At 37.4% G+C, this 26550-nt stretch overlaps 1 protein-coding gene across 4 annotated transcripts in view; it reads right to left on the bottom strand.

The window, feature by feature from the left end:
• The window catches only part of Nfu1 (NFU1 iron-sulfur cluster scaffold), a 30351-nt gene extending 6036 nt beyond the window's left edge, over positions 1-24315 (bottom strand). Inside the window, exons 1-6 of one of the 4 annotated variants that reach the window (XM_004849928.4) lie at positions 24124-24315; positions 20829-20929; positions 16531-16666; positions 13801-13867; positions 4008-4122; positions 1543-1603 (exon numbers count right to left, since the gene is read on the bottom strand). In XM_004849928.4, coding sequence (XP_004849985.1) covers positions 1543-1603; positions 4008-4122; positions 13801-13867; positions 16531-16666; positions 20829-20929; positions 24124-24185 — 542 coding nt within the window. In that variant the 5' untranslated portion in view covers positions 24186-24315. Of the gene's footprint in view, positions 1-1542; positions 1604-4007; positions 4123-4235; positions 4400-13800; positions 13868-16530; positions 16667-18553; positions 18690-20828; positions 20930-24123 lie in introns of those variants that run through there. The other 3 variants (XM_021262510.2, XM_021262511.2, XM_021262512.2) reach the window with 3 other exon arrangements.
• Positions 24316-26550: the final 2235 nt, after the last annotated feature.

Below are 26550 nucleotides of genomic sequence, written 5' to 3'. Positions count from 1 at the left end.
TACCTGTATAACTGCATTAACCTTTTCTTACTTATTTTTTGAATACTATAGATTCTCCATCTTTTTTTTTTATAGCCCTTATATTTAGGGTGAGGTCTCTTATAACCAGTACATAGTTGGTTTTTTCACATCTAGTCTGATAGCTCTTTTTTTGTTGTTAATCCACCTATGTACATTTAAATGTAACTACGCAGATATCTGGATTTATAATGCCATCTTGGTAAGTTCCCCAGGCAGGACTTGAACTTGTGATCCTCTTGCCTTAGCCTCCCAAGTTCTGGTATTAAAGGATTAAAGGTGTGTACCACTATACCTGACTCTAAGGAATTCTTAAATTTTGTTGTATTTTTATTTGCAGAATTAGTATTTCTTATAGAATCCAGTTCTCTGATTAAATTCTCCATCTTTTCATCTATCTTCTTCTTCTTCTTTTTTTTCTTCTTTTTTTGCAGTACTAGGGATTGAACCCAGAACGTGATACTAGGCAAGCACTCTGCCACTGAGCAACATCCTTAACACTTTAAAAATTTTTATTTTGAGACAGGGACTAAATTGCCCAGGCAGGACTCCAGACTATAGTACATCAGAAAGGATTTGTCTTATCTTCCAGCAACAGGTCAGTCTACTCTGGAATTAAGCTGACTTGATATTTGACTTCAGTTCTGAAAGAATGGTCTGTTTCTTGTTTGCCTCATTTCAAGGGTATAGTTCTCTAAAAAAAGTCCAATCAAGAGCCAGGATGTTTCTTGAGGTCCAGAATCCTGGACAGATCCTAAATTCCAATTTTTGTCCCCATTCCAGCAATATAAGACTGCCAAAATTCTGCTGTTTTTCAACTGCTTTTTGTTTGATTTCTCAGCCTCCTCTGTACACAGCAAAAATTAAGCAAGTTCCTTATGGGGAGAACCTCTGAGTGTTAGGCTTAATTTTCTTTTGCTTAATTTTTTTTTTCTTGGTACCGGGGATTGAACTCAGGACCTTGAGCTTTCGAGGCAGGTGTGGTGCCACTGAGCTAAATCCCCAGGCCAAATTAATTATTTTAAATCCAGCTGGGTATGGCAGCGCACATCTGTAATCCCAGAACTTGGAAGGCTGAGGCAGGAGGATTGCTGAGAGTTTGAGGTTAGCCTGTTCTACATAGTGAGTTCAAGGCCAGCCTGAACTACATAGTGAGACCCTGCCTCAAAAAAATTTTTTTTTAATCCATAAATAAAAATCATATATATTTATCATGTACAACATTATGTTTTAAAATATATAGATGGTGAAGAATACCTAAATCAAGCTAAATAACATATGGCTCACATACATAATTTTGTGGTAAGAATACTTAAAAATCTATTCTCAGTGGTTTTCAAGTTAGAACACATTGTCATTACATATACAGGCTTTAATTTCAATTGCTATAATTACCTACTGTTGTTTACATGAACTTGTACTTACTTTGGAATTCTACTATTGTCTCATGGACAACTACAAGTATATTTCTATGATGAAAACTGCCTCTTCGGCATTTGATTTCAGGTGGAGAGGAGTACATACCGTATTCTAGTGTCTAATAATTCCTTAATCATTGCCACAACTTCATCATCTTCTTCAGAAGCTAGAAACAATTATAAATCAATAGCAGAAATTCAGTATTCTTGTGAGTACAAGTGATAGAATAGGATGGTTTCAATTTCATGGCTCATTAAAAATGTATAGAATATATAGAATGTGACAGAGTTGATGTGGGGAAAACAGAATCCTTCATTTAGTTCTCTAAAGAAAAACTAAGGAATATTGATCAACTCAACATTTGGTGATAAACGCAAGCAAACTGAAATATCTTAATTTGCTAATCCTGTCAAGGCTTGAAATTTCTGGCTACAAAATTTGTAAATTTTTATCATTCTCAAGAATTGAAAAGTGGCACAGCAAATAGGTTATCTGAATTTTAATGGAAATTTTGAGGTAAGGAGGCATGCCTACTTTTCAAGTTATATCTTCAGTTTCTCAATTTAGTGATTTTCAAAAAAATAACCATACTAAATACTGATGCAAGCTTTCTGGAAATTTCTGACATATTCTATAAATCTGAACAAAAAGATGGTTTTTCATTTTGCTTCATTATAGTTTTCACTTTACTTGTGTAAAGTTATACACTAATCTTTACCTATGTCTTTCTATAAGCATTTTATCTTTTTTGAAAAATTTACTTACCTGAGGAAAACCCCAAAATGCTGAGAACCCATATTATTACACTGTAACAAACACTACATCACTGGTGACTCCATAAATACTATTAATATTAAATATTCGCTTTGGGCCCTTTTTAATAAAAAAAATAAACACAATAAAGTTAAAAGTCTCTTACATCAACAAACCTAAGTCCTATTCCCCACCACTTCTTTCACGGACAACTACTATCATGAGTTCAGTGGATATCCTTCTAAGACATGTTTACATTTATATGGGTGAGTTTACACAGATGAGATCATACTATATACACTATTCTATAATTTGCTTTTAATATATCTTGAAAGTCTTTCCATATCAGCATTTAAAAATATGCCTCTATTTTTAAAATAGGTATAGGTTTGTCTTTGTCAGTTCTTCATTATTTTAGGCATTTACAGTTTGCAGCTATTTTTTAACAAACACAGCATTTTGTTTATATAAATATTTATTGGTGTACTTTTACAAATACATCCATGAGATAAATTCTAAGTGGTAGGATTATGGGTTTTTGTTTATTTTTGAGGTGCTGTAGATCAAACCCAGGGCCTTGCACTAGCTATATCACTGAGCCTAACAGCCCCATCCCCACAGAGGCCTGCGTATTTTTATACAAATTTATTCAAATTGCTCTAAAAAAGGGTACCATTTTAGAGGCCAGAGATTTAATTCAGTGGTGCTGCCTCCTGCCTCACAAGCGCAAGGTCCTGAGTTTGATCCCTGGTACCAAAAAAAAAAAAAAAAAGGCATCATTTTAATGTATATATCCATCAAGAAAATATGTAGGGCCCGAGAATGTAGCTCAGTGATAAAGTACATGTATGAATAAGGTCCTGGGTTAGATCTCTAGTGCAGAAAACTAAAACAAAAACATGGTTTATCTTTTTCACTATGCTTTTAATGTCTTTTTATTATCTTTTTTTGTGCTGCTAGGAAATGAACCCAGTGCCTCACATATGCTAAGCATAGTCTCTGCCACTGAGATAATCCCCAGGTCCTAGCAATGGTTAGCAAGAATTTATACATTATAAATAAACTTAACAAAGGATGAATACCAGAATATTTTTTAAAAACATTCTCCCCGCAAAGGCAAGGACCAGAGTTCAATCCCCAGTACCAAAAAAAAAAAAATTCTCAAATCAATTTTAAAGACATATGACCCAATTTGGGGGGGGGGGGGGGTGTGCCAGGGATTGAACTCGGGACCTCGTGCTTGCGAGGCAGGAGGCAGAACCACTGAGCTAAATCCCCAGCCCATATGACCCAATTTTTAAAAAATTAGCAAAGAATATGAACAGGAAATTTAGTGACAAGGAAACTAAATGGTCAGTAAACATGTGAAAACCTTCAGTGTTGGTATTAAGGAAATGCAATTAAAATAAGACACCATTTTATTCCTAGCATATTGATTTTAAAAATGTAAAAGAAGTTGGGCATGATGGCACACAACTATAATCCTAGCACCCTGGGAGACTGAGGCAGGACAATTGCAAGTTCAAGTCTAGCCTATAAGCAATTTAGACCCTGTCTCAAAATAAAAAAAATAAAAAGGGCAGGAAACGTAGCTCAGTGTGAAGACCTGGTGTTCAATCTACAGTAAAAAGACAGAGAGAGTCGGGGCCGGGGATTTAGCTCAGTGGTTCCGCTGCCTGCCTCACAAGTGCAAGGTCCCGAGTTTGATCCCCGATACCAAAAAAAGAGAGAGAGAAAGAGAGAGAGAGAGAGATCACTTCTGAAATCAAGGCAAATGTGAAGAAAGTAGAAAAGTCTAAAAAAAGAGAAATACTTACCTGCTTCTCCTGAAGATGTTTCCTCAGTAACTAGGGGTAAGCCAGATGCAAAAAAGTCCATAATTGTTGCATAAATATCTGGTTTCAGTAAATTCCAGTCTAAATCTTCATTCTCCTACGAACATGTAAAGGAAAATATTACATTTCCAGCCAAGAGCAAAGACAAATACAGAAGGCTATCTTGAATCTCTAAACAATCTTTTCCTATCATATATTATGTAACAGTACCCATTTCTGGAGATTATGTGTCAGTTCCAGCTCTTTAAGATGGTCTCACTTAAGTGCCTTTTTCACTTAAAAGTCTTTCAGAAGATACAATCTTAGAATATTCTGCCATTTGTTCGCTCATCAGCCTTTTATTAGACGTATGTATCATGACCTAGTTAGGGAATAACAGTTAAAGATATTTTTTCATGATGTAAAAGAGTGAAAATATTGAATGGATTTGTCTTTAAAGAGGATGATAAAAAGATTCCTATTCTCTTACAGAAAATGGAATATAACTGTTCCATCAGATATACAGGACATACCATAACTATTAAAAATTGAATTTACACATATTTCTTAAAGAGTATTTAAGAAATTCAATGATGCAGTTGTAGAACCTGGCTACTCTGCTAGAAGATGTGTGTGGACTGTCACCAACATCCATATCTTTAAGAAAGGTTTCATAGGGCAGGGATTTAGCTCAGTGGTTTCACCACCTGCTGCACAAGCGTAAGGACTCAAGTTCGATCCCCGGTACCAAAAAAAAAAAAAAAAAGAAAGGTTTCATAGCTATTTGACTTGTACAGCTGGCCAACTAGTTGTTTCCATAAATAAAGACAGGATTAGTAACTCCCAAACAGTACTAATAACTATAAAAAGACAGCAACACATGTTATTCTAGTTTTTTAAAGGAAAGCTGTTTAGGATGAAAGACTACTAAATGCAGTCTAGACTCAGAGGATTCTGTTAGCTAGAATCCACACTTACATACATACGATTAAAAATTGACTCAACACGGATAAAAGAAGCTATTTTTGTTCTAGATTGACAAACAGAGACAATAAACAGAAGGTAAGGTAAATGGGTACTGCTATGAATCCAAGAGTAAAACTAGTGAGATGTCTACATATTAGAAAAAGAAACCAGTTCTAAGCAATATTTTAATAAATTATTCAGAAGATGGAACAGAATACCCCACAGATCTTCAGTAAATAGCAGGCTTTACTGAATGAGGGAATGCAAACATTGGTAATACAAAGAAAATAATATTCTGAAGTTAAATGAGAAAATAGGCAGCATATAAACTGCAAATACATGTATATATGCAGAAAAATAACATAAATGATGCATAAAGAAGCTTATGCATTACAATTACAAATCAAAAAGGGAAACAGGTGATCACTGCAGATGTCAAGTAAATGTGTAGTGCATGATGAGAAAGGTTATTTCAAGAAAACAGATCAAGGTGTAAGGATGCAGCTCACTGGTAGAGCACTTGCCTAGTATAAGTGAGGCCTTGGGTTCAAGTCCCAGCATCACACACACACAAAAAGCACTAATAAATGAATAAAAGAAAGAAAACTAGCCAGGCGTGGTGGTACGTGCCTGTTATCAATCCCAGCACTTAGGAGGCTGAGGCAGGAAGATTACCATGAGCTCAAGGCAAGCCACAGCTACATAATAAGTTCAAAGCCAGCCTGAATTGCATAAGTGAGACTTTGTCTCACAAACAAAAACAAAACAAAATAAAAAACCAACAACAACAGCAAAAAAACAAAATAATGAATAACAGAGTAACTTGGGGCCGGGGATTTAGCTCAGTGGTTCCACTGCCTGCCTTGCAAGCGCAAGGTCCCGAGTTCAATCCCCAGTACCAAAAAAAAGAATAACAGAATAACAAAGATAGGTTACAAGTCTGTAAACTGGTAAAGACTGGGGATCGGCCAACATAGATTTGCTGATCAAAACCCTTCATTTGGGGAAAACAACTTGAAACTTAAAAATTTAGTTTAAGAAACTATATTATTGCTTTTTTCTACAAAAATTTCTTAATGAGCTGGGTATCATGGTGCATGCCTGGAATCCTAGCATTTGGGAGGCTGAGACAAGAGGATTGCCATGAGCTTGAGGTAAGCCAGGGCTACATAGTGAGGTGAATACCAGCCTGAATTACATAATCAAGACCTTGTCTCAACAAAACACAAAAAAATTATTTGTGTTCCTACTATGTGCTACTCATTGTGGCATGTGAATTTAAGAAGATGAATAATCTTTTTTTTTTTTGGTACCAGGGATTGAACTCAGGACCTTGCGCTTGTGAGGCAGGCGACGGCATCTCTGAGCTAAATTCTCAGCCCAGAAGATGGATAATCTTTATCTTTAGGCAGTTTACATTCTAGAACAGGTAAGAAAAATACAAAATACAATTAAGTGCTATGTGTAATAAAGAACATAAAACAGTATAATGAGCTCCTGTAGGGAGTATCACTTAAAAAAGAAGAAAAGGTTTTTCTGAGAATTCAGAACAATTACCATTTTTAATAACAGGTAAAAAAAAATCTTAAAATTGGGATATTTGCAAAAATAACTCAAGGAGGAAAATTATATTACTCCCTAATACAAGCAAACACAGGAGAAGATGTAATACATTGATAACCTAGTATTTTCTTTTTTTTTTCCTTCATACTGCAGATTGAACTCTGGGCCTTCACACTGAGCTACATCTCAACCCCTTTTTAAAAGTCAACATCTCCTGGGCCAGGGATTTAGCTCAGTGGTGCCACTGCCTGCCTTGCAAGCACAAGGTCCCAAGTTCAATCCTCAGTACCAAAAAAAAGTCAACATCTCCCTAAGTTGCCTAGGCTGGACTCCACCTGTGCCTCCTGTCTCTGCATCCAGAGTGCTGGGATTACAGATGTGCATCACCAGTATGTTCACTTATAAGGCACATCAAGAATTCAGGAGCACCAAGGTGCCAGCCCCAGCACAAAGGAGATGAAGCTTCCAGGCTGCCATACCATGAGCCCCAGCGCTGAGGATCAAAGCCGCCCCTAGCACAGAGGAGGTAAACCTTCCAGTCGCCATACGACCACCCCCAGTACTGAAGTCAGAGCTGCCCCCAGTACTGAGGAGGAGCCTTCCAGGCTGCCATACCACTGCCCCCAGTGCCAAACAGCAGAGCTGTCACGATTGCTGAGGAGGAGAAGGTGAGCCTTCCGGGCCACCGTAACACCACCCCCAGAACCAAGGAGCAGAGCCGACCCCAGCGCTGAGGAGGAGTCTTCTGGGCTGCCGTATCACCACCCCCAGCACCAAGGAGAAGGTGAGTCGCACGGGCATGAGCACCACACACACCCCCCCACCCCCCAACCCTTGCTGAAATGAGAAGACATGAAAACAAGTCTCAGAAACAGACTTCCAGATCACCTAAAGCAACCCCAAAGAGAAACAAGAGGGAACAATCTGATACTCAACCACCTGGACTTCCTGAACTGGCAACAAAAGAGGATCTAGAAAAAATGAAATCAGAAATAATTCCTCAGATAACAGCAGAGATTGGGCCCATAGTACAAGACATGATTAATAAATCTAAAGAGGACACAGATAAAAAAAATAGAGCTGAGGAACATCATGGAATTCCAACATAGGAAACAAATGGAATCCATAAAACAGATGCAAACAGATTTCCAAGAGATTAAAAACTCCATTGAATGTTTACACAGCACAGTGAGCCAATGTGACGACAGAATTTCAGATATAGAAGAAAAGATTGCAATTAGTGACCAGGAAAAGAAAAATTTCTTTCAAATAGTAAGGGACCATGAGAAATCAATCCAGCAGCTGCCAGACGACACAAAGAAGAATAACATAAGACTGATCGGAGTCAAGGAAGAAGCAGGAGAGAGTGCAGATGACATAAAAAAAACTGTTCACAGAAGTGATGGCAGAAAACTTCCCAAGGAGGGGAAAAGAACTTAACATACAGATAAGTGAGGCATATAGAACTCCAACAAGCCTTGATCAAAAAAAATCTACACATAGGCATATAATACTTAACATTCCAGAAACCCAACAGAAAAATAAAATTCTACAAGCAGTGAGAGAAAAGAAACAAATCACATGCAAAGGAAAGCCTATCAGAATCACAGCAGACTTCGTAATGCAAACCCTCAAGGCAAGAAGAGACATGTATTTTAGAAGAGTGATGTATCACTCAAGAGAAGAGATGACCACTCAAGAAGAGTGATGTATTTTAAGCCCTAAAGGAAAAGAGCCTCCAACCCAGATTGATGTACCCTGCAAAACTATCCTTCAAAATTGATGGAGAGGGCTGGGGATTTAGCTCAGTGGTTTCGCCATCTGCCCCACAAGCTCAAGGACCTGAGTTCGATTCCTGGTACAAAAAAAAAACTGATGGAGAAATAAGATACTTTCATGATAAAGAGCACCTTAGGAACTTCATGAATATCAAACCAGCACTCAAAAAAATTTTAGACAATATCCTAGAAAAAGACAACGAGAATGACAACCCCAGAAAGCCCAGCAGAATGAATCTGTCGGGCACAACAAGAAATTAAACACAAAGGGGGAGAATCCAACAAAAAGGAAAAGTCATGACAAGGATAAGTTAATACATATAGTTATAACCATCAATATTAATGATCTCAATTCACCAATCAAAAGAAAGAGACTGGAAGAATGAGTCAAGAAGCAAGATCCAACAATATGCTGCATACAAGAAACACACTTAATTCAAAAAGAAACTCACAGACTGAAAGTTAAAGGGTAGAAAACAATACTCCATGCTACAGGAACCAGAAAAAAAAGCACAAGTAGCTATCCTTTTTACAGATCAAGTGGCTTTCAAACCAACACTCATTAAGAGAGACAAAGGAGGCCCGGGGATTTAGCTTAGTGGTTTCGCTGCCTGCTGCACAAGAGCAAGGACTCAAATTCGATCCCCGGTACCAAAAAAAAAAAAAGAGAGAGAGAGACAAAGGACACTGCATCCTTCTAAAGGGAACAATCCAAGAGGAAGAGATGACAATCATAAACATTTATGCACCAAACACTAGTGCACCAAACTATATAAAACAAATACTAATGGACATGAAAAATCAAATAAGCACTAATACAATAGTAGTGGGGGACCTCAATAGCCCACTGTTACAAAGAGATAGATCAACTAGACAAAAGATAAGCAATGAAATTCTGGCACTCAATCAAATTCTTGAACAAATGAACTTAACAGATGTTTACAGTGTTCCACCTCACAAAATAAGAATACACATTCTTTTCAGCTGCCCATGGGTCATTCTCCAAAATAGACCACATACTCGCTCATAGAACATGTTTAAGTAAGTGCAAAGGAATTGAAGTTATCCCCTGTATATTAGCAGAACACAGTGCAATGAAATTGAAGATCAACAGCAAAAGAAACAACAAGAATTTCATAAACATATGGAAATTGAAAAACACACTTCTGAATAACCAATGGGTCACAGAGGAAATTAAAGAAGAAATCAGACAGTTCCTTCAATTAAATGACAATGACAACACAACATATTGGAATCTATGGGACACAATGAAAGCAGTCTTATGGGGAAATTCATAGCAGTGAATATTCATATTAGGAAAACAGAGCGAGCCCAATTAAACAACCTGATACTGAACCTCAAGTTTCTAGAAGAAGAAGAGCAGGACAAACCCAAAGCTCATACAAGGGAGGAAATTATAAAGATCAGAGCAGGAATCAATGCAATGGAGACTAAGAGAATGATACAAAAAATCAATGAAGCCAAGAGTTGCTTCTTCAAAAGAATAAACAAAATTGTCAAACCCTTAGCCAACCTTATCAGAAAAAGGAAAGAAAAGGCCCAAATCCATGCAATCAGGAATGAAAAGGATGAAATTCCAACACACTCAGCAGAAATCCAGAGGATAATCAATACCTACTTTGAGAACCTATACACCAATAAGATGGAAAACACAGAAGAAATGGACAAATTACTAGATATGTATGAATTACCAAAGTTGAATGAAGAAGACCTAAAAATTCTAAACAACCCAATATCAATCAATGAAATTGAAAATGTAATTAAAAACTTACCAACTAAGTAAAGCCCGGGTCCTAATGGCTTCACCGCTGAATTCTACAAGACATTTAGAGAGGAACTACTGCCACTACTGTTTAAACTCTTCAATGAAATTGAAAGGGAAGCAATACTCCCAAATTCATTCCTGGAAGCAAGCATCACCTTGATCCCCAAAGCAGAGAAAGACCCAATCGAAAAAGAGAACTATAAGCCAATCTCACTAATGAACACAGATGCAAAAATCTTTAATAAGATACTTGCAAATAGAATGCAGAAGATCATCAAGAAGATCATACACCCAGACCAACTGGGATTCATCCCAGGGATGCACAGATGCTTCAACATATGCAAATCAGTAAATGTAATACACTATATCAATAGAGCCAAGGACAAAAACCATATGATCATCTCAATAGATGGAGAAAAAGCATTTGACAAAATCCAACATGCATTTATTATAAAAATCCTACAAAAAATTGGAATAGACAGTCTCTATCTCAATCTGATAAAAGCCATCTATGAACAACTGACAGCCAATATCATACTAAATGGTCAAAAACTGAAATCTTTCACACTAAAATCAGGAACAAGACAAGGATGTCCACTATCACCACTCCTGTTCAATATAATTTTGGAAACATTAGCTCTAGCAATTAGAAAAGAGAAAGAAATAAAAGGAATAAAGAGAAAATGAAGAAGTCAAATTATTATTTGCAGATGATATGATGCTCTATATAGAAGACCCCAAGAACTCCACCAAAAGTCTTCTAGACTTAATAACCAAATTCAGTAAAGTAGGTGGATACAAGATCAACACACAAAAATCAATAGCTTTCCTCTACACAAACAACAGACTCACTGAGAGAGAAATAGGGCAAATAATTCCTTTCACAACAGCATCCAAAAAACTGAAATACCTAGGAATCAACCTAACAAAAGAAATCAAAGACCTTTTCTCTGAAAACTATAGCACTCTGAAAAGAGAGATTGAAGATGGTATAAGAAAATGGAAAGACATCCCTTGCTCCTGGGTAGGAAGAATCAACATAGTGAAAATGGCCATACTTCCAAAACTGCTATATAGATTCAATGCAATTGCAATGGAAATCCCAGCAGCATACTTCATGGACCTTGAGAAAACAATTCAAAAATTCATTTGGAACAAGACCGAGAATAGCAAAAGCAATTCTAGGCAACAGAGATATGGTAGGGAGTATCACAACTCTCAACTTGAAACTATACTATAAAGCTACTGTGATAAACACACCATGGTACTGGCAAAGAAACAGACCTGAGGACCAGTGGAACAGATTAGAAGATGCAGAAACAACTCCAGACACACTCAGCCACCTCATCTTTGACAAAGGAGCCAAATACCCTCACTGGAGGAAAGATAGCCTGTTTAATAAATGGTGCTGGAAAAATTGGGTTTCAACTTGCCAAAGATTAAAACTAGACCTGTATGGGCCGGGGATTTAGCTCAGTGGTTTCGCCGCCTGCTGCGCAAGCGCAAGGACCCGAGTTCTATCCCCAGCACCAAAAAAACCCCCCAAAAAACAACAAAAAAACCTCTAGACGTGTATCTCGCACCATGCACTAAACTAAAATCGAAATGGATTAAGGATCTAAACATTAAAACAGAAACACTGAACCAGCTGGAACAGAGGTTAGGTAGAACTCTTGAAGACACTGGTGCACGAAAACATTTTATGAACAAAACCTCAGTTACCCATGAACTAGCACAAACAATCAACAAGTGGGATCTCTTCTTATTAAAAAGCTTCTGCACAGCAAGAGAAACCAGCAACATTGTGAAGAGACAACACACAATGTGGGAAAAAATTTTCACCTGCTGTTCCTCAGACAAAGGTCTAGTATCTAGAATCTATAAAGATCTTTAAAAAATCAGACCTCTGAAATTTAAAGACCCAATCCAAAAATGAGCATCTGAAATGAACATTTGACATTTCTCAAAGAAGTAGAAACAGCAAATAAACATATGAAAAAATGTTCAACATCACTGGCCATTCAAAAAAAACAATGCTGAGATTCTACCTCACCCCAGAAAGAATGGCTGCTATTGTGAAATCAACCAATATCAAATGCTGGTGGGCCTGTGCAGAAAGAGGAACACTGCTCCACTGCTGGTGAGAATGTAGACTGGTGCAACCTCTGTGGAAATCAGTATGGAAGTACCTCAAAGAACTAGGACTGGAAGTCCCATTTGATTGACTCAGCTATTCCCCTGCTGGGTATCTTCCCCAAAGAATTAAAAGAATCATACTACAGTGATATATATGCACCCATGTTCAGAGCTGCACAATTTGTAATAGCTAAAACTTGGAAGCAGCCCAAATGCCCATCAACTGGAGACTGGATCAAGAAAATGTGGTTTTTTAATAAAATTGAGTACTACTCAGCCATAAAAAATGAGAAATTAGAGACAGTTATAGGTAAATGGATGCACACTGAGGTGATACTCTTAAGTGAATAAATAGGACACACATGTGTAAATACTGAATAGTTTCTCTACTGTGAGAAACTGAAAATGTAAATAAGGACTAAAAGCTACAACAGATAATGTGAAACAGGAAGAAAAGGGGGAAAGGGGAAGGGAAAGTGGGGGTGGGTAGGAGAAAGGAAAGAAGGGAATGGAATTAATATGAGAAAATGAAAAAATGGAAACAAAGTCTTTGTAAATAGGGAAGGATGGAGGGGTTGAAGGGAGGGCAAGAGAAGGGGGAAAAATAAGAACCAAGAGAGATTATGTAAAGGTGAAAATTTCCAATGATGAATGCCATTATACTGTATACCTAAAATGTCCCAATAAAAGTTAATTAAAAAAAAGAATTCAGAAGAATAGTTTAAAATTGTTTAAGGGGAATTTAGTAAATATTTTTGATTTTGACACAATATTGGGCAAATTCAGTGTATGTCAATCACCAAATTTAAAAGCACATATAATTCAAATTTAAATAGTTCATGTCTATTAATGGAGAAAACTTAATTTAGCTTGATTCTGTGTCATTTAGAGGTTAATCAAGTGCTACAATTATATAGTCTGTTGTTCTTATTTGTGAACCTGTAGAATATTATGGCAAGATGGTAGAATGTGTATACACACACACATATACATATACACACAAATTAATGATGAATCAATATATATCCCTTTTAAAATGGGAATTTATATTATGGTATCTGACATATACATGTGTAACTTGTTTATACAAAATATGTATACATATAATATGCTCATATTTATTTGCTTCCCTTTTACTCTATCAATTTGAAGAATTAATAAAAGTGACATTTGGAAGCCTAAGTTATAGTCCTGCCAAGGTCGAGTCCTGCTGTGGGTTAGGGATATAATCTAGGACATGGGGCCGGGGATTTAGCTCAGTGGTTCTGCTGCCTGCCTCACAAGTGCAAGGTCCCAAGTTCGATCCCCAGTACCAAAAAAATTATAACAATAATCTGGGACACTGCATTTAACTGGCTGAGACTCAATTTGAGGTATCTGGATTATAATACTTTCAACTTGAAAATTCTCTTAAGTAATTAAGTTGCAAAATAGAAGAAGTAAACTTCATTTAAGGTTTTTACTGGATTTATAAAGCAGTAAGAATAGAAATTCTAGAGAGGGGCACTGGACTCAGCAAACACTAACAGTACTTCAAATCATATTTTTAATAAAATCCAACGTATACCTTTGTGACAGTGATGAAATCTGGTCCAAAGAAGACACTTTTTACTCCTTCAATCCTAAACAACTGCCTGTGAATACAGGAAAAAAAAAAGACAATAAAATGTTCTTTTATGAAAAAAAATATACAAATTAAGAGATAAAAGTAAAAGAACCTCCATATACTTATCATCAGTTTCAACAATTATCACCTCATGGCAAATATTTTACAGTCTATCAATCTCACTCCTAAGTATTTACCCAAGAGAATGAAAATACATATTATTTTTTTTGGTACCAGGCATTGAACTTGGATCGCTGGATTTGTCTTTTGGTTTTACATATGTATTATCATATAGTAGTCACTGTTCTGCAACTTTCTTTTTCTTGCTTTTTTTGAGACAGTCTCACTATATAGTTCAGGCTAGACTTAAACTCATTTTGTAGCCCAAGTTGGCCTCAAACTCGCAATGATCCTCTTGCCTCACGAGTGCTGAGATTACAGGCGTGCATCACCACACCCAGCTCTGTTCTGCAGCTTTCTTTCTTCATTTAATAGTATGAATGTCTTGGAGTCTTTTTGTGATGGTAAATATGGATTTTTCTCATCCTTTTTAACATCTGCAGGTTATGGATAAAGTTTACCTGACTCTATTAATAAATATTTAGTCTTTTCCCAACTTATCATCATTACCAACAAGGCTACAGTAAACATCCCTAGCCCTACCTTGTGTACATGTGAGTAAAACTCTAAGGTAGTTCAAACCTAGCAGGGACTTGTGAAATCAAATATGTAGCAATCAGTGTTTTACCCAACAAAAGAAAACTGAAAACTACAGAATAACAAAAGGATATGAAGAAAGAAATATAAGAATGTATTACCTATTCTAAGAATGAAAAAGGTGAAAACTATCCATCAGACATTTGTTTCTTATACATATACATACAAGTGTGTGTACGGTATCACAAAGTAAAACATTTCTTATTGTGGCTTGTATCAAAAAAGTGTAAAAAACAAATGCTCTAAGGTATATTCTGGGGAAATACCACGTTTAAATTAAAAAGGGCTGGGGATGTAGCTCAGTGGTAGAGCAATTGCCTGGCATGCATTAGGCCATGGGTTCAATCCCCAGTGCAGTGCATGCATAAATAAATAAATAAGTAGGCTAAGTGTGGTGGTGCATGCCTATAATTGCAGCACTCAGGAGGCTGATGCAGGAGGACTGCTGTGAGTTCAAGGTCAGCCTGGGCTACAACAGTGAATTCAAGACCAGCCTGAATTACACAGTGAGACTCTGTCTCAGAAAACTAAAGTAATATATATATATATATATATATATATATATATATATGCACATTTATTTATTAACTGGACATTAAAAAAAAACTTCTTGAGCTTTTTCTCTCATTGCCCTGAATGAGATATATAAAATGGCTGTACATATAGAGATGTAGTTATCTAAGCTTTATTTTCCAAATATCATTGGTAATCAATATCAAGATTAGGCTACCAAATATTTCAGTTGGGACTGTGGTAAACAGATCAATGGTAAAGCATGCACTTAGTAAGCCCTGGGTTAAATCTCCAGCACCAAATAAACAATTGATTTCAACTGATGTTAAGTGACTTGTATTTCTTATTATGAATAATTTCTCTAGCTATAAGTAGAAGTTTCTTCTAATAATCTTATTATTTGTGCTTTATCTTCTCTGACATACATGGAAACACATTTTGAGTAAATTTTAAAACTGTCCCTACTGACTAGTTTTTAAAAATCATGCTATATCTGATAACTACATTCATTTATAGTTCTGAGTGAAATATTTTAGAAATGACTCCATCTTGCAACATCTAGAAATTCAAAGCTAGGCAAAGTGGCCTATGCTTATAATCCCAGCTACTAGGAGGCTGAGGTGGGAGTACTGTGAGTTCATGGCTAGCCTGGGCAACTTAGGGAGATCCCTAACTCAAAAAAAAAAAAAAAAAAACAGAAATAAAGAAAGAAAAAGAAAATTCAGTTACCTTTATGAATAAAACTAACAAGTTGTGGTGTTTTTGTTATTGTTGTTGCTGTTCTTTTTGCTTTTTTTGGCAGTATTAGGGACTGAACCCAGGACCTTTGCATTGAGCTACAACCTCAGCCCTCCCTCCTGCTTTTTAATTTAAGTTTGAGACAAGGCCTTAAGTCACTAAATTGCCCAAGCTGAGCTTGATCTTGTGGTGCTCATGGCCCAGCCTCCCAGAATGCTGAGATTATAGACATGTACCACTGTATCTAGCTAGTTTGTCCTTTCTTATCTATCTTCATCTCCACACCTTTTTATTTTTCATTTTGAGACAGAATCTCATTAAGTTGCCCAGGCTGGGTTCAAACTTGGGAACCTCTTGCCTCAGCCTCCCAGAGTGGTGGGATTACAGAAATGCATCACCATGCCTGGTTCCAGATTGTTCTTAAAGATAAGCACATAGATTTGGAATGGAAATTTACCATGATTACCAATTTGGAGGATTTCTGTTCTTAAGTAAAAATACAAATTTTTATTTATTCATGCTACAGAGCTCTCAAATATATCCTTCTTCAAGGAAAAGTTTTCTAATACCAACTCTTACTTATCTTTATATCTTACTTGAAAAGAAAATAAAGTATCCTCCACACTGAAAAAAATTGCAATGTACATAAAAATTCAAAAGTTAAGATAAGGCTGTCTTAACTGAAGTCTTTCTAGGTAAAAGCAAATGTAAACAGTCATATACCTAGCCAGAGGAGAGCGAAATGCTGCAGCTGGTGTAGGAAAATCCATGGTCCTTGTCTCAAGAACTGGTTTTCCTGGTATAAATTTTAAGCTGTTGGGATTTGGGGTATCTTGTGTTTGAATAAACATGTATCGCACTAAAAAAGAAGAAGAAAGAATGTTGTTAGGGAAAACTAGTAGTTAACAAGTTTATGGATTATCAAGTGCTCATTTTCAGAGAACCAGAAGAAGTAAGGGAGAAGGCTTTGTTTCCAAAGCTGACAAAAAAAAATAAAAATAAAAGAATTTACAAGGATAAGAAAGAAACATAACCAGGCATGGTGGCACCTGCCTATAATCCTAGCACTCTGGGAGGCTGAGGCAAGAGTATAATGAATTTGAGCCCAAATTGGGCAACTTAGTGACTTAGGAGACCTGTCTCAAAAATAAAAAATAGGCAGGCATGGTGGAATATGCCCGTAATCTCAGCATTCAGGAGTCTGAGGCAGAAGGATTGCCGAACAATTGAGGCCAGCCTGGGCTATATAGTGACATCAAGGCCAGCCTGAACTACATAATGAGACCCTGTCTCAAAAATAAAGTAAAATTTAAAAATGGTGGGGGATGTAACCTAGTGCAAAGGCCATGGGTTCAATTCCTACACCACACACACAAAAAAGGAAAAAATATAGCAACTTATTTAAAATAACTACATAGAATTTTGTATTAATACTGATTGATTAGATAGTTATATTATTCAACAGATTCTAGCAATAAGCATCCTATACTTTATATAGGAAGGTGTATCATAATTCAGGAGTCATATTTTGGTACTAATGGCTATCACAGTTCTAAATTACAGATTATTATGACTATGAAATTAGTACAGTAAAATGTTATTCTCTTCCTTCCAAAGTCCTGCCATTAAAGACAATAAAGTTAGCAATTTATCGTTGTTAGCAGTAACATCTGTTGCTTATTATATGCCAGACACAGAGTCAAGTTGCTAAAATGTATCTATGCCTTTAACAACTCTATAAAGAATGTGCTATTATTGCCATTTTGCAAATGAAGAAAATGAGGCTGAGGGATATTAAATAATTTGCTCAATAGTACAGTTAGTGAGAGTAAAAAGTATCACATAAGTGGAAATATATGTGAATTACCTTCTGAAATATTAAAAAAAAATCTTTATAGGCTCATTACTTGTAATTTCTTCTAGGACTGAAATTAGATTTAGAATGAATTCATTAAAGCAATAAAGAGAAAACAGTATCTTTAATTTCTTTGCTATTATAAATATTTGTGGTACTGTACAAAAGAATAACATTGAGATTTAATAGTTTTTAAAACTATTAAACAGATCCTGAGCAGGTGGGAAGGGGAAGTAAAAAGAATTAAGATGTGCTATATACATGTACCAACTCCCCATGATAAATGTAATCATTATGTAGTGCAAACATGTACTAATAAAAATTTTAAAACTAAAAACAGGGCCAGGGATTTAGCTCAGTGGTTCCACCTCCTGCCTCGCAAGCGCAAGGTCCTGAGTTCAATCCCTGGTACCAAAAAAAAAATGGTAAAACTAAAAACAGACTATTTTTTATGAAACAAATCTGAGTAAAAAAATTCATCTTAAAGAAGTATATTTAAATAGGCTGACGGCAGTTTATAATAATAACTCAAATTTATCCAGTATCTACCATGGGTAAATAATAAGGCCAGGATTCAAGAGTGGGCAATTTTTTAGTGCTGACTCTCTTAACTAGTGTGCACACTGTCAATCCTTAGCTATTGGCGCTAGGCATAACACAAAAATGTACTTAAGATCAGTCTTCCAATTCTGTCATAATCTTCATACCACATATTTAGGATAATAAAATTTTAAGAAGCAACAGTTTTATTTTTAAATTTGAAAGACTAAATTTGGGAGACCATATGGTTGGTACTGCCTGGCAGGCAAGTGCTCTACCACTGAGCTACATCCCTGACCTGAAACTGTGGGAAAAGAGCTCTAGTTTGAAAGCTAAGAGTCATTTTTGTACCTCATCATACAGTTCCAGCTAACTGATGTTGAATTATTTCTTAGGTGAAGTAGAAACTGAAACTAAACTCCCACACATTTTGCTTAAATCATTGTCCTAATTAGACATCAACTGCTGACTTGGTGATCAGGCAATCCTAAAAAACAGAAAAATGAAAAATGAAAAACTCAATGTTCAAGCACTTTGCTTAAAATATTCATACCTCCTACCAAGAAATTGCTCTGAAAAATATGTGGTATTAGGGAATAATTTTTTTTTTTGTACCAGGGATCGAACTCGGGTCCTTGCACTTGTGAGGCAGGAGGCGGAACCACTGAGCTAAATCCCCAGCCCGGGAATAATTTTTGATAATTTCAGGTACACAGGAAAATTAAAGAAAAGGCTGCCACCACTTTCTGTAAACAAAGGACAGCAAGGTTCTTCTAATTTTGGTTTTGAAGCAATCATTTCTTGAAGTTTAAATAGTTTACTGACAACCAAAATCTCTGCATACATTAGGCACTCCTACCAGAATTGGAAGAATTATATCTGGCTTTATCTTAGTCCACTTGAATAATACTACCTGGAGAAAGAAAAATTTAAAAATATTATATATATACTGTCTAAAATAAAATTATGAAAATAGGATTGAGGTGTGGCTCAGTGTGGAAGGGCCTGCTTGCTTAGCATGCATAAGGCCCTAGGTTTGATCCCCTAGTACTGACAAAGTTTATTAAAAAATATGACAAAGGGCTGGGGATTCAGTTCAGTGGTTCCATCGCCTGCCTCACAAGCACCAAGGTCCCAAGTTCAATCCCCGGTACCCCAAAAAAACAAAACAAAAAATGACAACACCACATAACTTTTCTTTTTTGACAATGTATAAGCTATTTCAAAAGACTAATTTGAATACATATTTAACAAACTCATTCCAATAATAGCCTAAACTTGGTTTAATTAGGTATTTAAAAAATCACTCCTAGGTCCATCATCTAGAAAAATGTTCCTGAGTTGTGACAGGATAAAGAAAATGATATAAAATATGTTTTCCTTATTCTTTGTTTTAAATAGGTACCTAAGCAGGCAGGTATAGGCTCCCATAAAATATAGATTAGGGTGCTTAAAGTTAGTATCAGTGGCTAAACTCAGTGAGTACCCAATATGAAAAGCCTACATGACCACGTAATTCAGTCCCACAAAATTTAAATCCAATTAAAGTGATTTGACCTGCTGAGTTACTCAGTACTTATATCTGAACTATTTGGAGATTCAAGCAGACAGGCAGGGCTAAAGGCTAGTATGCCTCTTCTTGCCCCAGTATACAGAAGAGGTAAGGTCTCTACCCTGATTCAAAGAATGCCCTTAGCCAGAATCAGCCACATTCCAGAATATAATCACAAGAAGGTGTTAAGGTATTGATAGAAAAAAGAATAGGTTGAATCTATACTTAGTGCTCCATAACCATATATAAACATGCATTCACATGTACACACAGACACACGCATGCACGCACGCACACATGCATGCACACACACCCTCTTCCCAAACTTCCCTAACCAAAGTAAAGTCGTCATATTTCAAATTACTTAAAAATCCTATCTTCATATCTATTTCCAATATCAAAGAAAATCAAAGTATATAACAGCATTAAAAGCATACCAGTCAATTTTGACAAAAAAAAAACTACATTCAAAGTCCAATGTTAGAAAGTCTAGATGAAAGATAGAAAATGATTGATTTTATAGGTATTCTTGTCAAAATAAAGAAATAGCTTTAAAAACATGATTCTCTGAAACAAATCCATCTGTACCTTCTTTTTACAATATTTTCATTTCAGAAATCATTTAGTGAGCAGCACATATTCCAGGAAATGTGTTATACAAGATACTAAAATTTTATAGGTCTATTGGATAATATCCTTTGATGTTGTAATGGAAAAAATCCTCTACCTTCATTTTATAGGCCTCTGAACAGAAAATTTGCAAATCCTTGTCTTTTATGATCCATAATATCCAGGTACAGTTCCATTAGTTTCTGGAATACAATTTGCTCTAAAAGGTGAGTTTCTACAGGGTTTGGTGGCACAGGCATATAATTCCAGCACTCTGGATGCTGAGGCAGGAAAACTGCAAGTTCCAGTTCAGACTCTGCAACTGTAGTGACTTAGTGAGGCCCTGTCTCATAATAAAAAAAGCCTGGGAATGTAGCTTAGTGCAAAAACCCTAGGTTCAAACCTTGGGTTCAGTCCCTCACACAAAAAAAGAAAGAAAAAGAAGAAAGAAAGGTGAAATTTTACCTGGGTTGCATAAGGTGGCCGGTAGTGGGAAAAGTGGTCTTTGTATAAATTGATGCACAGGCTGTTTTTTGATAGTGTATGGATTCGTCATATGACATAATCTACATTTAAAAACAAATAATAAATGACACTTTAAGATATCTAATCTTTTAAAGTCAGTTTCTACTTCTCATGTATAAAAAAAGACATGTAAAATTTAACATAACCATCAATAAAAATAATTACAGAGCTGACTTTTCATTTTCCATCTTTATTATTTCTACTTTCTTAGGCAAGTAATATAAACAATTCAAACATAGGTAAAAATCAAATACATGCTGCGCAAGCATAAGGATCCGAGTTCAATACCCCGTACCAAAAAAAAAATCAAATACAGATTCACAGCCTTGATAATTGGAGGTCACGGGCCAATAATAAGATCCAGGTATTAGAGAGATGCATCTATATCAGTGATTTAAATCTGTAGCCCTAGTCCCTTAACTATGCATAATCAAAGCAAAGGACTTTAGGGTTTTCCTTTTTTTTGTTTTTTGGTACCAGGGACCGAACTCACATCCTTGTGCTTACAAGGCAGGTGGCAGAACCACTGAGCTAAATCCCCAGCCCAGGGGTTTTACTTCTTTTAAAACAATTTTTTTTGGTACCGGGGATCAAACTCAGGACCTTGTGCTTTTGAGGCAGGTGTCGGCACCACTGAGCTAAATCCCTTGCGTTCTTTTAAAACAATTTTAAAACTAGGTAATAAAGTCGCATGGCTCAAAGCTGATAAAAGTATATAAAATGGAAATCCTCCCTCTTTTTCTGTCCCCTACCATCATATTATCTAGAGATTATATATACTATCTATTTTTAAAAGTAAAATCTGGAAGTATAGTTCAGTGACAGTACTTGGCTAGTATGCAGGAGGCCTTGGATTTGATCTCCAGAATCACATACACACATACACACACACACAGGGTACAAGATGAGAATCCCTAATCAGACAATCTGAAATGCTGTAAAATCTGAAACTTCTTGAACACTGACAAGATGCTGTAAGTGGAAAATTCCACACCTGACCTCATGTGACAGGTCACGGCCAAAATGCAGGCACAAGAAAAATATTAACTTCGGGTTGTTATAAGGGGTTTATGAAACATAAATAAATGTCATATTTAGACTTGGGTCTCAGCCCCAAGATACCATATTACGTACATGCAAATGACTCAAAACCCCAAGTCCAAAAGCTGAAAAACTTCTGGTCCCAAGCATTTCAAATAAGGGATACTCAACTTACATTTCTTTTTTGTTTGTTTTTTGTTTTTTGAGGCAAGTTCTCCCTTTGTAGTTCAGGCTGGCCCTGAACTCACAATGTAGCCCAGGCTAGCCTCAAACTCACAGCGATCCTCCCAAGTGCTAGGATTACAGGCGAGCGCCACCAGGCCCGGCTCAACTTATATTTCAATGCTCTAAAAAAGTCTAATAGAAATTGTACTATTATCCTCCAAACTGCTAAAGCAGTCAACAATCTCTATATACTTTTTGATTGGAAACATATTAACCCATTGTTGTAATTTTATGTCACTTTATCCTCCTGCCTCAGCCTTCCTAGTAGCTGGGAATACAGGCATGTGCCACCATTCCTCGTTTGCAACTGTCATTTCATAGGAGCCATGGAAGTATTTTACGAACAGGAGTTACTTCTGTAATCACACGCATTATCACTTTTTCAAACAAAAATTCTCTGGTTATTGTCATCAAAAATAGGCCGGAAGCAATAGAGATTACATCACATTTTCTCTTACAAAACCAGAATTCTGCTTGTCACAAAGAGTGTGCATTAAGTATGCTTCCACTTACAGACTGCCTAAAACTTTCCCTACCTTCAGTAATCTTTAAATGTCATTTATAAGCAAAAGATTACTTTACTGGGATGCTGTGGGCCTGTTACCCACAGTTTCTTTACAACACTAAATGGGGAATGAAGGAATCTGTCCCTGGCTGCCATTCTCCATGCTAATTTGTAACACTTGACCACAGTAAAGTGTGTCACCACTTCAAATTATTACACTTATTACAACACTCATGAGTTCCTCATTATTTGCTAATGTCCTTCTTACTAGACTGGAAACTTATTAAGGGGAAAGACTGTCTTCATTTCTGTGTCCCCAGCTGCCAGCATTATGAGCTCAATTCCTCATTTCTAAATGAGGTTAATATTCAAAGCTACTCATAAAGGGAGTGATGGTACATCATACAATCCACCTGAAGTACTTAAGTCAGTGCCAAGCTGCGCAGTAGTACTAAATAAATGATAGCTACTACCATTATGTAAATGTGCCAAATAATCATTCTTAAGAAATGACTGAAGTTCAAGGCTTGAGATTAAATCACTCTATGAATACCCTGGAATTTGGAAATGCTGTACATTGCAAGTCAGTATTCCTGTCCCTTCAACACAGGGAAAAAGTAGCAGAATGGATAAATCAGAAACATAGTTTGACCCAGAAAGGTTTAAAGACAAAATGAAGTGAGCTAAATTACTCAAGAAGACGTCTGAAATATGTAAGGGGGAAGAGGTGTTAATTAACATGTCATTTTTCTGTAAACTTAGTTCTGGGAAAGGCACTTCAAACTAACCATTTAACCATTAAACTAGAGCTTCTAAAGGTCAAACTGGTAGACAGGCATTTTTTTCAGAAGTAAAGTGAGGGTCCGACGTCTACATAAGTCCGCTAATTGATGTTGACAGATGTCTTCACGAAGCTGAAACTCAAAGGCTGGGCTCACGAAGGAGTAAAATCGGAGGAACCGAGAGGACTTAAAGGGTGTTGGTGCGACATCGGGGGTCTAGATTTTCCTCGGAGTTTCATCACTTAGAAGATGTGACTTGGGAGGAACACCTGGGCCTCATTGGGAAAGTGAGGAAATGAGACAGTTGAGACAGCATTTTCCCTCTTCTGCGTGACCTGATTTTGTGTTAAGACAGAGGGAATGAATACACGTGATGGAAGGGCTGGGAGCAAACAATTTAAAGCAAGCTCCTTCCTTCTGCCTCTACAGCGTCTCTGCGAGCCTCCCCCGGGCACCGGGCCTGAGTCAGGACGAGGCTCCGCAGAGTCCGTCCGAAGTAGAGGCGCCCGGCTGCGCGGCCCACGGCCTCCACCTCAGGATTGAACCCCCTCAGCGCGCCGGGGCCAGGCCTCCGGCTCCACTGGATGCACTACTCCCTTCCCCTTGACAGAGGGCGGGAGACGGTGATCGCTCCGCTAAGACCAGCGACACCCCTACTTCGCATTCCGGGGCCGTCACCTACCGCCTGCGCAGGCCAGCGGCAGCGGCCGCAGCTCCCCAACCCCACCAGGCGGAAGCTGCCATTGTCTCAGTCGGAGAGTGCGCAGCCGTAAATGGGTTTGCTTCGCCTCTGTGCCGCAGAAACCTTGCGCAGGCGCAGACGGGCAGAGAGCTGGGACTGCACCGGGAAGAGCGCACCCTATAGGCAGCGGGCGGCGTTGCTGCCACGGCTGCACCCAACTGTTAGCAGCTAAATTACTGCTTAGTTTTGCCACACTGGCACGGGGCATTCCTCACGCATGCGCAGAGGCTTACTCTCCTCTAGTTCGATGGTGCTGGTCCTGCTGTTAGAATGTTGTTCCCCCTTTTCCTCTTATGGGACCCTATTTGCCCTCCTGGCCTAGCACAATGACTGCTCCTAGTCTCTTCTATAACAGTTTCTCAGACTTCTGACAGTTTTGTAATTTGTAGAATATCCTTCATCGGATACTTGTCTGATGTTATTCTCTTGGTTAGAATGGGGTAGTGAGTTTGGGGAAGGACCACAGAAGTGATGTGCCCTTCTTGTCACATAGCAAGGGCGCACACTGTCAGAGTGACTCATCATTGTTGATGTCACCCTTAGTCTTCTACCTAGGCAGCATCTGTCAGTTTTTCCATGGTTAGGTTTACTCCCACATCCCTCTTTGGAAGCACAGCCCACAGCCAATGTTTAAGGTATGTGGAATCAAGCTCCACTCCCTTAGGGGGAAAGCTACATAAATTAGATGAAATTCTGATTTTCTTTTTTTCTCCATTTATTCAACTTTTTTTTTCTTTGTCCTGGGGATCGAACTCAGGACCTTGCACTTGCCAGACAGGTACGGTGCCACTGAGCTATATCCCTGGCCCATTCAACAATTTTTAAATATTAGTATGGGCTCATATTTTCTGTATTCTTGTTACAATTAATTCTACGGTATTTATTTTATTGCTCCAAATTTTATTAGTTTTGACCTTGGGAGTTCAGCTTGGCTCTTGGGTCCTTGTGACTTTCTTTAAACATTTCTTTACTTTCTGGCTTCACTATACTGCAAGATGCTCCTGGTACATCTTGTATATTTCCTGCTTCAGCCCTAGAATCAGTCATTTCTCAGAGACTTGACTTCTTTTAAGAACAGTATTCAGAAAGAAATAACTGGGTGCTAGTCACGCTCAGTATCCATTTACTTTTTTTAAATTCTCATTCCTTTTTCTGCCCTCTCCTTTGCAGATGGCTTGTCCCTCATCACTAAATTTGGCTGCCTGAGCATTCAGACATCTCAAATATTATCCTCATTAACTGTTCTTCATTTTTGTCTCCCTCTGGCAAGTTCCCTGTTCTCTTCTTCTTTCTTTTTAAAATTAATTTTATTGGTACATTTAAGGTATACAATATAATGACATTCATCATTGGAAATCTGCACCTTTACATACTCTCTTCCTATTTCTATTCAGTCTCTAGTACTGCTGCATTTTATATGAATTTGAAAGTGCTACATAAGATATTAGTAAAGTCAACTCCACATGTAAAATATGAAATAAATGCCAATATTAAAAAATGTCAAGAAGCCAGGTGAGGTGGCCTGCACCTGTAATCCCAGCACTCTGCAAAGCTGAGGCTGGAGAATTGCAAGTTCAAGCCCAGCTCGGGCAATTTAGCAAGACTCTGTCTCAAAAAATTTTTAAAAAACTTTTGAAGAGGGCTACGTATGTAGTTCAGTGTGAGAGCCCTGGGTTTAATCCTCAATGTATGTGGGGGATGTTGGGGAATGGGGATCAGCAAGGAAAATCTAAATTGAAATCTATTGGGCTGAGGGAACTGTGCCATTATCATAAGGTGGCACCACTATTACTGATGAATCAAAGTAATCCAGCTAACATTGTTATTTTCCTATTGCTGATGAGCAAATTATCACCCCATTTAGGAGGGCAAAGTAAGTTTTTTTTCTCAGCATGAAGGCTAGAAGTTTGAAATAATTTTCATTGGGCAAAAGGTAAGATGTCAACACACCTTCAAGAGTTTCTAAGGGGAGAACATTTCCTTGCCTTTCAGCTTCTAGTGGCCATGTTGCTTAAATTCCTTGGCTTCCTCCAACCTCAAAGTGCATCTTCCAAGCTTGGCATGATTGCATAAGCCTATAGGCCCAGCTACTCAGGAAGCTGAGAAAGACATCTTGAGCCTAAGAGTTTGGGCCAGCCAAGGAACATAGTAAAACACCATTTCAAAAAAGAAAAAAATCCAACAAAATAAACATAGAGCATCCTCCAATCTTTTCTTCCATCATCACATTGGTGCCTTCCCTAACTCTTGATTTCACTTGTGTTTCTCTTAACAAGGTGTGCTGATACACACCTGCAGTCCCAGTACTGGGGAGGCTGAGGCAGGACTGCTGTGAGCTTAAGGCCAGCCTGAACTGCATAGTAAGAC

The sequence above is a fragment of the Heterocephalus glaber genome, unplaced genomic scaffold, assembly GCF_053883595.1.
Source record: "Heterocephalus glaber isolate CG9 unplaced genomic scaffold, H.glaber_assembly_v1.0 deba00001457, whole genome shotgun sequence".
In the NCBI taxonomy this organism is placed as follows: Eukaryota; Metazoa; Chordata; class Mammalia; order Rodentia; family Bathyergidae; genus Heterocephalus; species Heterocephalus glaber.
Note: the sequence above shows the minus strand (reverse complement) of the source record. Positions and strands in the feature narration are given on the sequence as shown.